A 13,156-nucleotide genomic window follows, 5' to 3' on the forward strand; every position below is an offset into this window, starting at 1 on the left:
CGACTGAGCCACACAGGCGTCCCTTGATGTGCTCTTTTTAAATAAATGGACGGATGTGTCTATGTTGGCATTGCCTTCTTCTCCCGGAAGACATCATAAGCTATGTCTTACGTTAGCTTTGACAAGACACTATGGGGAGGTGAAAAAGAGGCTTTCACGTGTTACTTTTCCCTCCAGATGTCTTTAGGATGTTATGCTCCTTGATATATATTACTTTTTTTTTTTTTTTAATGCCAAAAACGCTACCTGGGCGGGAAGATTTGGACCACTTTTGGTTTTCTTCTTTGATCTCACATATAGGCACGTTCAACTTTTAGGTAAATATTATAAAAACAAGTTTGTGACATGAAAGCCGACTCTTCCAAATACAAGTTGGTGAGGTTGCCAGTGTTCCCAACCACCTACGTCTCCCGGGCATAGGAATGGCCATCTGTACCACCTGACCCGTTCTACCCAAGTCACAAGCAGAGTTAGCCAGTCACTACTGAAAACCTGGGAAGGGGGAAGCCCTCCTATCACCGGGGTTCAGAGACAAAAGAGTACGAAGTGCCTAAAGGTGGCTTCATTGTGGCCCTCGCTGCTTAAAGCATGGTCCGGGGGACCTGGTCCCGGGACATCAGCATCACTTAGGCAGGAACTGGAAATGCAGAACGGAAGTCCTCACCCCAGACCTCCGGACCCAGGATCTGCATTTGATAAGCTTCCCAGGTGATTCATCAGCACACTGAAGTCTGAAAAGACCCGTAGAGGCTTTCAGATCCATCAAGGCAGGTGGGGGCCAGCACAGACAGAAGGAATCCAAATCTCTGGGGCGGCCCCCCGCATGGGAGATTCTCGCGTTGGGCCTGATATTGACAATCCCTCAGAAGAATCGAGATCTCCTCTCGGTACACCCCAATCGTCACATCTGTGATAATCACTGATTTGCTTTCGAATTACCGATCACTGTGCTAAGCACGTCACACATTTCATCTTTTTCCTGTCTACCATCCCATAAACTTGGCCTTGGCATCATCTTACAGGTGAGGACGTGGGATCCTAGAGTCGTAATAACCTGTCCAGCCTCCTACAGCAGGTAAGGGGCAAAGGGCAGGTTCAAACCTAAGGTGCCTAATCTGTGTGCTCTTCGCTACCGTATGGCTGTCTGCATACGCCTCTTCGCGAAACCATCACCCTTTGCGATTAAGAAGTATGCGATCCTTTCTTGATCCCTGGTGCCCAGTTTCACACAGATGCGCAATGAGAACTGGGAAAATACCGAACGCACCGGGAGCTCGATGTATCTCGAACGCGCAATAACACGTCAACGGGTAAACGTGGCTATGAGCCAGACGCAGCCCAAAAACCTGGAGCTAGACGGCACGGTCGGCCCTCTCCCTCCCTCAGGACCACACGCAGAGCGGGAGCTCTGTTGGTGCTAACATCTCACCTGAAAGCCCAGCCTCAAGTCACCAACTTGTCGCCTTTCCACTATCAACACATCTCCCCTCCTTGTACACGTTACGGTCTGTGTCGCTCACGCCAACGTTCCCCGAACGTTAGGTTGACGCAGCCGTGACACGCCCCCTGGTCCCCGTGCGGGTCACCAGAGGACAGCGAGAGACAGAGAGAGGGAGCTGAGCTAAATGAACACGCAAGCCCCTTCCGGTCCATGTCCAGTTTCTGTTTCGGCTGCAATTCCTGTTCTCCCTCAGTCAGGAGACATCTGCACAGGCTTACGGAAGGCATACGGTGCTCCCTGTGGCCGGTTAGGGAGCCCAGACCATGAGCTCAGCCTTGCTCTCTGCTATGGCTCTAAAGTGCACCGCCCCCCCCCCCGCCCCGTGCGCGCGCCGAGGTCCCCACAAAATCCCAAGAGAGATCGTTGAGTTACTCTGATGTTTATTTGAATGCATCTTAGTCCACACTTGGTATAAAATCAGAAAAAGCCAAGCCAAAAAAAAAAAAAAGGAAAAGAAAAGAAAAGAAAAAAAGAAAAAAAAAAAACAGGTCTGGAGTCTTAGCATCAGAAGGGCACCTTATATACAGGTACAGTCGGTGGCCAATACAAGTCATTGCCAGACAGTCCTTGGAGGCAGAGAACAGTCTAGACCCAGAGGAGTCCTGGGAATGCACGGTCCCGAGGGGTCTAGAGGCTGGTCCCGATGCTCCGACCGTAAGAAAAATGTGGGAGCAGTAAACGCTGTGTTTATTATTTATTTATTATTGTCATAACTGCAGCCTCGCTAGGTACAAAAGCAGTTATAAACCATTTATATGACACAGAATTACTCAGGTGTCCATCCTACTTTATGTCGTAAAACCGTTAATTGAATTTCCAGTGAGTAGTTTAGACGATTAGTGATAATAAGGAATGGTAAATCCATAGCACCATTTCATAGGTTTGCTGTCACCGATTTCTCATCTAGACGTGCGGCTGAGACACTCACGGCCAAGGGCAAGTGTTCCAAAGCCGAGGGCTCCAGTTTGGGGGTTCTGTCCATGGCTTCGCATGGAGGTGCGGGCGGGACCTGTCTCTGCGCGACGCACCGGGTCGCCCGCCAAGCAAAAGGGCTTCTGGCCAGTCGGGGCTCCCACCCACGCTTTGGTTTTCTGAATGAGGTGGAGTGAAGGGAGGTATCTACTTTCCGATAAAAGGGAAGGGGCAAGATGGGAAGTATTTTACGTCCGGGCCAAACAAAAAGAACAACAAAACAGAACAAAAGAACAGAGCTCCGTTATACGGTTAGGAGGTAAAAGTTCCTTAGCTACTTCTTTAAGATTCAACACAAGGCTGATGGTCAACATAAAAAGCGAACGATACTATGTACATATATGTAAAAAGTGTTATAAATAGGTTTTATAAACCATAGATATTATATACATCTTGAGTCAACACGAACCCCCCCCTCAACTGCTTTCTGTTTGATTTGGTTTGAGTTTGGGTTTTTTTGGCTAGCTCTTTTGTTTGGATGGTTGGTTTGGGTTGGGTTTTTTTCTTTCTTTCTCTTTTTTTTTTTTTTTTTTCTGGTTTCCTTCCTCCCTTCCCCCGATGTACGCTCAGTGCCTCAGACCAAACCGTCTGGGCACCTCATTCGCGTTTCCGCAAGATCACGTAGACGACGCCGCTGAGAAGGGCCAGAGGGAAGGCCACCCAGGCCAGGATGTAGGCGAAGCCGTAGGAGTAGTCAGAGTTGAGATGCCACTCTGGGTGCCTCACCGTGTAGATGGACGCTGCACTCATCACACACAGACCTGGGGAAAGACAGGGACAGGTAGGGGGAGGGAGGCGGGGAGGGGCCCCCCTGTCCACCTCCCCGCTACAGATTCCACAGGACTTCGGACACCTGCCCACACCATTTCCTCTCTCTTGACACACACACACACACACACACACACACACACACACACACACATACACACACATACCAGGAAGAAGGTCACCCAATCTTCCGCAGATAACGCTGTGCTCAAAGAGCATGTCTGAGGGGCGCCTGGGGGGCTCAGCCAGCTAAGCAATCGATCGACTCTTGATTTCAGCTCAGGTCACAATCTTGCGCAGTTCAGGGGTTCAAGCCCCGAGTCAGGCTCTGTGTTGACAGCGTGGAGCCTGCTTGGGATTCTGTCTCCTTCTTTCTCTGCCCCTCCCCCCTCTCGCTCTCTGTATCTTTCTCAAAATAGTAAGTAAGTAAATAAACTTAAAAAAAAAGAAGAAGAAGAAGAAAAGGGGCACTTGGACGGCTCAGTCTGTTGGACGTCTGACTCCAGCTCAGGTCATGATCTCACAGTTCGTGGGTTCAAGCTCTGTGTCCGGCTTTGTGCTGGCAGCTCAGAGCCTGGAGCCTGCTTCGGATTCTGTACCTCCCTCTCTCCCCACCCCTCCCAAAACTCACACACTGTCTCTCTCAAAGATTTAAAAAATTAAAAGAAGAAGGAGAAGGAGAAGAAGAAAAGCAGCTCTGATTCTGGATCTGGCAGCAGGGAAGGGTCTCGAAGATACAGAAACAGGGGAAAGAATCTGCTCTCTGCTTCTGATCGAGGGGACCCAGACCAGCATCTCCAAGGTCGCTTGTCATCTTTTCTGCCCTATTTCTCTTCCTCGGACTGTTGCCAACGCCTCGTCGACAGAAGGATGTGGCCAGCAAGAATTCGACTCACAAGATAAACCCACCTAGCGCTCTCCAGGGAGGGTTGGGCATGGGAGCGCCTGGAAACCCGTAAAGCACTGTTCAAATGGGTGGTGATGTTATCTGAACCGGTAAAGCGAAGGGGCACTTGGCCATGATCTGAATTGTGCCAGGGCAAGAGCACTGGGGTCCAGGCAGACCCCAGAGCCCCTTGGCAGGACTTCCACTCAGGAGACCAAGCAAGCAATGCCAACGGGCACCGTTAGGCAGACAGAGGATACAGAGAGAGGAAAAAGAAGAGGGGGGGTAGGATATGAGTGGGAAGCCGAGAGAGGAATCTATCAAGCTCCATTGCACCCGGTCCCTTCTAACAGTTCCTGGTGCCCTCAAGGTCGAGTCTGAACCCCCAAGAGTGCAAGATTATCGGGTCGAGAGATAAATCAGGTGGCCCTTCCCCTGCCCACCTCTGCAGCCCTTTGGTGTGGGACTCTTGAAGCAGGCAAGTTCAAGAGCGATGGTCCGCGCCCACAGTGACAGTCAGCATCCCCCTGCAGGGAGGGGTCCCGCGATGTCAGCACCCCAGCCTGGTGCCCCACAAAGCCCGCTCTGTTCCCTCTGTTCCCTCCTGAAAACAGGGTCTTTGAGAGGCTCTGAGTGACTCTATTATAAACCCAGCATGCTATGTGGGATTCCTGTGGTTCCAAAGCTCCCAATGTCCCAGACCACCTACATCTAACCTCCCTGCTATTTCACTGGACACTGTAAACTTTGTTTGAACAAAGCACGTAAGTGGGAATATACCACATTCGCCACCCTGATAAGACCGTCCTTCTCCCAGTCAGAGGAGAAAGCTCCCACTTGAGTGGCCCCTGTTGAGAAGGCCACACAATAGTCCCGCAGCTCCCGCGGGATCGGATCCAGGACCCGCTACCTACAGAAAGTTAGGGGGACAGCGCGGATGCCCGGGGTAGAGGGAAAACCAAGGGCCGGCAAACTGCCATTCGAGGGCTCTGCTGGGAACGCGCTTTATTTGCCCTGGCGTCCGCGATCCCCGATTATCTTCCCCAACGGCTCCGTGGCTGACCTCCGCAAGGTGCAAATTCTTGTCTTCAAGAAATACTTGAACTTCAAGAATACCGAAGTTGTCTCTCGGCCAATACCCGGCTACCTCCTGGGGGCAGGGCTATAGAAAGACAAGTGTGACCCAGGGAACAGAGTGCCAAAAGGCCAGGCCCATGCTTGTCATGATGGCGAGGCTTCCGAATGGGGCCCGCGTCTACCCAGCACGGGCAGGAACAAAGCCGCGGTGGCTGTGCAGACCAGCTGTGCCCAGATTTCACCGGCAGAGAGCACACGTTCCGTCGGCGACCACGGGGGACAGGGGGAGGCAGGACACCCAAGTGCGGTGACTCACTAGACGGCCTCGTCTGTAGGGTATCCGTCGAGGAGTATCTCGGGGGTTAAATGACCTTGAGCTTCGCTGCCAAGAGCCACCGGCTGAGACGCTCGCAAAGCCAAAGAGCAGATATACGCTTCGTAATTACGGTCGTCGGGAGACTGATGCTTTAGGGTATACGCGACGACAAGGCGGTCTGCGTGTAGTGCCATAGCGGTGCCCTGGAACACGGGGAGTTAATGCCATACGACAGACCTCCCAATGTCACACAAGTGTTCCCATAAATGGGCGGTCCCCATAAAGTCGCTTTCTCAATGACCTGTAGGTGGGGGCGTGGTGATGAAGGTCCTCCCCACCCCCCCACCTCGTGGGGAAGGTGAGGGAGGTTGCGGTCACACCAGCAGTGTCCTGCCTTCTCCAAGGACGAGCGGCGTGTGCCCCGGCAGTGACAGAGATGCCCTGGGAGGGGCCCGAGTCTGGGAGGGCAGGCAGCTGTGAGTGGGGGACTCTGACCCTCTCCAGACAACACAGAAGAGCTGGCCACTCAAGAGTCTATCCCCGTCACGGGGCGCCTGGGTGGCTCAGTCAGTAAGTGTCCGCCTCTGGGTTTTGGCTCAGGTCACGATCTCGTGGCTTTGTGGGTTCGAGCCCCGCGGAGGGCTTTGTGCTGACAGCGTGGAGCCTGCTCTGGATTCTCTCTCTCTCTCTCTCTCTCTCTCTCTCTGCCCCTCCCCTGCTCGTGTGCTCTCTTGCTCTCTCTCTCTCTCTCAAAATAAATAAACTAACTTAAAAGAGAGAGAGAGAGTGTGTGGACATCAGTGACCTCTGCGGAAGCTGTTCATTGGAGGGCCCGGAGCGGAAGCCTGAAAGAAGTTGCTAGAAAGCACACAGCGGGGGGGGGGGGAGGGGGGGGGTTGAGTTGCCTTGTGGCGATGGTTGGATGAGTGAACACCCGTGAGTCACATCCCCCCACCTCCATCCTGAGGGTGACAAAATGTCGTGGGAAGAGGCTAGAGGGTCCATTCCTCTGAAAGCGTTGGGCTCTCTGTCGGACCCACACAGAGCCTTCTCTGCACTGCCGGGCCGGTTTCCGCTTTCGGCCCCCAAATGCTGCTTAGAAAATCACCCCCACAGCATTACTGGCTTCTGACCTGGGCACGGCTGGAGTAGCATCTGAAACAGTTCATCCCTCTTTTTTTTTTAATTTATTTATTTTGGGGGTGGGGGGAGTGAGAGAGAGAGAGCACAAGCAGGGGAGGGACAGGGAGAGAGAAAGAATCCCAAGCAGGTTCTGAGCTGTCTGCACAGAGTCCAACGTAGGGCTCGATCCCACAGACCGTGAGATCATGACCCGAGCGGAAATCAAGAGTTGGCCGCTTCACCGACGGAGTCTCCCAGGTGCCCCTGGTTTAGTTCATTCCTAAGTGGGGGTTTCTAAATGTGGTGTCTGACCACAGCTGCCTTTGAGCCCCTCGGAACAGGGAGGGCATCGTGCTTTTATGCATCCCCAAAATCCTTTCGTTCTAAAGCCCCAGGTCTCTATCAGTCTGTTTGACGAAACAAACAGAACAAACGGAAACCCTCCCTCGGGAGTCCCCTTTGGCCGGGTTTTCTGTTCCTCTTAATCACAATAAATAGTAAGCTATACACACGTGACCCGAGTTCGCGGCAAGGGAACACAATTATCCAGTAATCCAACAAGCGGGTTATTCAGGGCCTTCTACGGAGCCTTCGATGCACGGAGCTCGGTGCGGGGCGTCAAGTAACGAAATCAGTCAAAACGTGCATCTGTCTTTCGGGTCTGTACTTCTGCGAATTTCCTGATGTTCTCCCATCGAGGGCAACCCAGCCCAACAGAGCTAGGGCCAGGGTAAGCGCTGTCTGAGAACAGACGGCTGCAGGTTCTGGAAACAAAAAGGACTCCGAAGTCCAGACACTGATTCAGAATGGCTCTTCTCTAAGAACGGGGTTTGGAACAATCTATGGCTCCTGAGTGGGAAGAGTCATCAGCAGAGAAAGTCCAGAACAATCTATGGCTCCTGAGTGGGAAGAGTCATCAGCAGAGAAAGTCCAGTAAGACCAGACCGAGGGATAACAAAGAGCTCGATGGCCACACCAGTGGTTCCTAAGCCCTGATCAAGAGTCACCCAGGGAGCAGCCCCTCTCAAGAGCTCTCCACGGACAAAGGCTGAGCACGGGAATTTTCTAAAAGCACCTTCTTTATTCGGGGCACCTGGGCGGCTCAGTCGGTTATGTGCCCGACTCTTGATTTCAGCTCAGGTCATGATCTCACACAGTTCATGAGTTCAAGCCCCGCATTGGGCTCCAGGCTGACGGCTCGGAGCCTGGAGCCCGCTTCGGATTCTGCATCTCCCTCTCTCTCTCTCTCTCTCTCTGCCCCTCCCCCGATTGTGCTCTTTCTCTCTCAAAAATAAATAAACGTTAAAAAAATTTAAAAAGATGGGGTGCCTAGGTGGCTCTGTTATTAAAAAAAAAAAAACCCGGGGTCGCCTGGGTGGCTTAATCAGTTAAGCATCCAACTTCGGCTCAGGTCATGATCTCATGGTTTGCGAGTTCGAGCCCCGCATCGGGTCCTGTGCTGACAGCTCGGAGCCTGGAGCCTGCTTCGGATTCCGCGTCTCCCTCTCCCTCTGCCCCTCCCCTGCTTGTGCTCTGTCTCTCTCTCTCTCAAAAATAAACATCAAAAAACATGTTTTTATAATATAAAAAAAAAAGCAATGAACTAGATGAAGACACCTGTTGCTATATCCCCCAAAAGCAGCCAACCTGCGAAGTATGTAATCAAGGGAAGACAGCTCGTAAATGTTAAGACCTGCTAATTACGACACGCAGAAGGGAATCAGGCAGACCAATAAGCACACACAGACGTGTAATCTGGAGAAAGGCAGAGACGGCTCCCTACATGGACAGTCAGCCCCGAGAGCCCCCCACACCTTTCATCCGCCTTTCCTGCACCCTCGTGCGTGTGACCTACGAAGACCACAGCTGGATCCTTCCAAGGGAAGCGAGGCAGAGGCAGCGCAGAAAGTATTGGGAGACTCAGAAAATATTCCAAGGGCTTCCGCTTAAAACGGCTCAGTGCTTTGCAGAAGCACGGAAATCTTCAAGTGAAGCCTCTTCTCCTTGAAGTTTTCAACCTGAGTGGGAGGACCCTGTAGATCAAGTTCGAATGCAACGTTCGGGGGGGTGGGGCAGGGAACCTGCGGCTCCCAGACCACCTGCTTTCAGCTCCCGCTAACTGGGGTGAACAGTTCAGAACAGAACATTCCTTAGGGCTGGTAGATTACAACTGCTACTGTGGCTTGACTTTTCTCATCCAACATGACTTTCTATTCAAACCGGGGCCGCCAGGCTGATGAACTGATAACTGAACACTGGATCCCATGATAGATAAGAAGCTACGTTGGAAGGGGAGAAATGAAGAACAAATCATGTGCTTTTAGACATAGAGGGGTTTTTTTTTTAATTTCTTTTTTACATTTATTTATTTTTGAGAGACAGAGAGAGAGCGCCAGCGGGGGAGGGGGAGAGAGAGAGGGAGACACAGAATCCGAAGCAGGCTCCAGGCCCTGAGCTGTCAGCACAGAGCCCGACGCGGGGCTCAAACTCACAAACCATGAGATCATGACCTGAGCCGAAGTTGGATGCTTAACTGATTAAGCCACCCAGGTGCCCCAAGCGTTTTTGTTTTTTTTTAAATAGTAGCATTCTAAAAGGCTTGTATCGAGTTCACAGGCGATTCAAAACAGAGAAGTGAGGGTGCATCAGGAACTATATTTTGGAAAAAGCAGAGTTTCCGCCCTGCATTTTCCGTTCTGTAGCAACTCGGGCGGATTCTGTTGTCTCTAACCATAAGGAGGTTGCTAACTATATCGAGTCCACGTGGTATCGGAGGAAGTGTGGGCTTCTGGTTGTTCCTGCTTGAGCTGGGTGACCTTGGCTATTCATTATCCTCTCCTGATCTCAGTTTATCAGTAAAATAACACCCTTGTATAGGTCTCATATATATACACACACACATACACACACACACACGCACATATATATGCATATATGTGTGTGTATATGTGTGTGTATATATATATATTTTATGAAAGTTCTGGTTCCTAAGTCTGTATTATTCTCTTGAGGACAGATCCACTGATGCAACAGATATGATCATCAGTCGACTTGATATCGAACTGATGATCATATCTGTTGCATATATATGAATATGTGTGTGTGTGTGTATGTGTGTGTATATATATATATTTTATGAAAGTTCTGGTTCCTAAGTCTGTATTATTCTCTCTTGAGGACAGATCCACTGATGCAACAGATATGATCATCAGTCGACTTGATATCGAACTGATGATCATATCTGTTGCATATATATGAATATGTGTGTGTGTGTGTGTGTGTGTATGTGTGTGTGTATATATATATATATATATATATTTTATGAAAGTTCTGGTTCCTAAGTCTGTATTATTCTCTCTTGAGGACAGATCCACTGATGCAACAGATATGATCATCAGTCGACTTGATATCGAACTGATGATCATATCTGTTGCATATATATGAATATGTGTGTGTGTGTGTGTGTGTGTGTGTATGTGTGTGTATATATATATATATATATATATATTTTATGAAAGTTCTGGTTCCTAAGTCTGTATTATTCTCTCTTGAGGACAGATCCACTGATGCAACAGATATGATCATCAGTCGACTTGATATCGAACTGATGATCATATCTGTTGCATATATATGAATATTTGTGTGTGTGTGTGTGTGTGTGTGTATGTGTGTGTATATATATATATTTTATGAAAGTTCTGGTTCCTAAGTCTGTATTATTCTCTCTTGAGGACAGATCCACTGATGCAACAGATATGATCATCAGTCGACTTGACATTGAACTGTAAATGGTAAGCCAAAAAAAAAGAAATCTCCAGACCACGTTCCAGTTTTGTGTATTACTTTCAGAAACGGGAATGACTAATTGATAACTCTTCTTCTAACACACCTAGGAATGACACCGTACCGCATAATGAGTAACTTAATAAAACCGGCACCACTCTAGGAGCTTGGCTTGCTTGGTCGAACTAAACCTATGCAAGCAGCAAAGCCCTATTAGGTTTTCACATCCTAAAACTGCATGTACTGGAATGCCGTATTTAAGTATTTCATGAGAAGTAGCTGTCCAATTCCCCTCCTTTTTCCAGGGAAGCTGGCGGGGGGGGGGGGGGGGGGTACTCTCTGGCTTCTAGAAAAGATCATCAACATCTAACCTCAGCCCGTGTCTTACCGTACGGCCGTGGGTAAGCCGTTACATCTACACTCACCAAAGACGTGTGGGCTGTTATCAACGCTCCAATGACTGCCGCTGAGCACAGGGTGGTGATTCAGCACCACGGACATTCTGACAACCAACTAAAAGAAGAGAGGACAGCCTAGCCCTCCGCCTACTCAGCCAGCCGGCATCTAGAACATCTCACAGTACAGATGCTCTCTGGTGCACCGGGAGCGTGTGACTTGTTAACACGGATTATAGGATCCACCACCGCATCTCTTAATTCTCTCTGGCGCCTTCTGACTCAGTCAACTGGCAGTCAATAGACAGGAAGAGAAGAGTCAGTGAAGGAAGACACTGGCCAGAATCTAGAGACAAAGTTGGAAGCTGTCACCCTCTATAAGAGAAGCTTCTCGGACTCTGCACATCGTACATACGGATAACCTATCCGGTGGGGGAACTGGAAGGTGGTTTAAGGAGGAGAGGAATAGGGCGGCTCAGTCGGTAAGCGTCCGATGTCAGCTCGGGTCGCGATCTCACGGTTCGTGAGTTCGAGCCCCGCGTCGGGCTCTGTGCTGACAGCTCAGAGCCTGGAGCCTGCTTCCGATTCTGTGTCTCCCTCTCTCTCTGCTCCTCCCCCACTCGCGCTCTGTCTCCCTCTCAAAAATAAATAAACATTAGAAAATTTTTTTAAAAAAAGGAGGAGAGGAATGAGACCTCTCGCGTGTTGTCACGGCCCCATGTTAGGAAATGATGCCGTGTGGGGGGTGCCAAAGTGAAGACACCTAAGAAGGACAACAGTAAGCCAAAGCCCAGTGGAGCCCCGGAGCTGGGGTAAAGGAGAACAAGAATGTGCCGTGGCTTCACCACTGCTTGGAGGTGGGAGACACGTATCTGAAAACAACCTCAGCCGCCCACTGGGGCCACTTTCCGTGCTGAAGGAAGGATGGTTCCTTGGGGCTTTGCACAACGTGCAGGGATACAACCCTCAAGCGTGGCCTTTGCTCTACTCCTATCCTTATTAACATTCACCTCCGATGATGTGTCCAGACCGTGGCTCCGTCCCCGGTGTTAGGTCTGGCTGGGTTATGGACCTTCGTTCTCGAGTCCCTAAGTCCTATTTCCCATCTACCCTGTTCCCTGGGGAGGGAGAGAGTTCTCAAATTCTAAGGTGCATGCGTAGGTACACACACACACACACACACACATACACACACCTGTACTTTATAAAAACCACCCAATGTGCAGACTCACAAACATCAGTCACTCCCCAGCCTTGGAGACCCAGGAACAGCTTCCCCCGTGGAGTTTGTCATCCCCAACTCACCGGCAAGGATCTGGAAGACTCCGGTGATGTAAAACCGGCCCCCTTTGGTGAGAGTGAAGAGCTGGCAGAAGAACAGGAACAGGGACAGAACGCTGAAGATGATCGACAGGATCATGGTGGCCTGGACAGACTGCAGCCATTCTGGAAGGGGAGAGGCACTGGGGTTAGGAGAAGTCAGCCTGAACTCAGACGATCCACTTTTGGGATACCTGCTTGCTTGTGGCCGTTTTAAGAAAGGGCTGCAAGAAAATACTAGCGTCCCGGAACGAGGAGCTAAACTCCAGTTAAAATCTATTGAACGCCTTCCCAGTCTTTTCGCCAAGGGTCTGAGCCCCGCCCACTGCCTCTGAGCCCCGCCCACCGTCAGCTCTCTTCTTGCCCTCAGGGGCTTGCCAATTGGAACCCCTGTCTTCCAAGCACAGTTCAAAACCACCGTCCAAAATATCAGCACCCCCCACCCCCGCAAGGAGAGGTGGAGATCGTGGGGCTGGCTGGGAAGAACAAACAGTGCTGGTCAGAGCCAAAGCCAATTCTGCAGGAAACTGGAAGAAAATGTTGAGGGAGAAGACCCTGCAGCGAAACCCATTTGCTCAGCCGAGCTGGATCTTGGCCGATCTCGATCCTACTCATGAACCTCAGCGCAGAGCAGCCCGTGCTCCGACAGGTCACCGGGTGGGACGCTGGACGACAGTTCCGCATCTTTGTTGAATGCCTGACCCGCCCCCCCTCCCCCAAGCCTCGGATCAAATCTCCACGCTTCCGACTAAACTTCAGGCGGAAAAGAGAATTCTGTAGTTCACCATCTATGGTAAAACAGTGCCATTTCCGGAAGGAAGGGAGAGGAGACGGCCTGGGTTCAGCCTACGGAGGGAGCCTACGGTGTCCTACTCGAAGACCCGCATGTGGCATTGCCCGCCTGTCACCCACGTCCCTTCTTCCAAGTGCCAAAGAAATCACCGGGGTGGGTGCTCCTCTACACAAGGCAAAGCAACTGGAGAAGCCACAGGGCCTTATCTTCTCCGCTCAGTAAC

The 13,156-nt window shown here is 50.8% G+C and overlaps 1 protein-coding gene across 3 annotated transcripts in view; it reads right to left on the bottom strand.

Moving 5' to 3' along the window:
- Positions 1–1,864: 1,864 nt before the first annotated feature.
- PMP22 (peripheral myelin protein 22) overlaps positions 1,865–13,156 on the bottom strand; it is a 33,269-nt gene continuing 21,977 nt past the window's right edge. For 2 of the 3 annotated variants that reach the window (XM_042916454.1, XM_042916453.1), the window contains exons 4-5: positions 12,126–12,266; positions 1,865–3,234 (exon numbers count right to left, since the gene is read on the bottom strand). In XM_042916454.1, coding sequence (XP_042772388.1) covers positions 3,071–3,234; positions 12,126–12,266 — 305 coding nt within the window. In that variant the 3' untranslated portion in view covers positions 1,865–3,070. Of the gene's footprint in view, positions 3,235–5,125; positions 5,724–12,125; positions 12,267–13,156 lie in introns of those variants that run through there. The other variant, XM_042916455.1, reaches the window with a different exon arrangement.

Source organism: Panthera leo, chromosome E1 (assembly GCF_018350215.1).
Source record: "Panthera leo isolate Ple1 chromosome E1, P.leo_Ple1_pat1.1, whole genome shotgun sequence".
Taxonomy (NCBI): Eukaryota; Metazoa; Chordata; class Mammalia; order Carnivora; family Felidae; genus Panthera; species Panthera leo.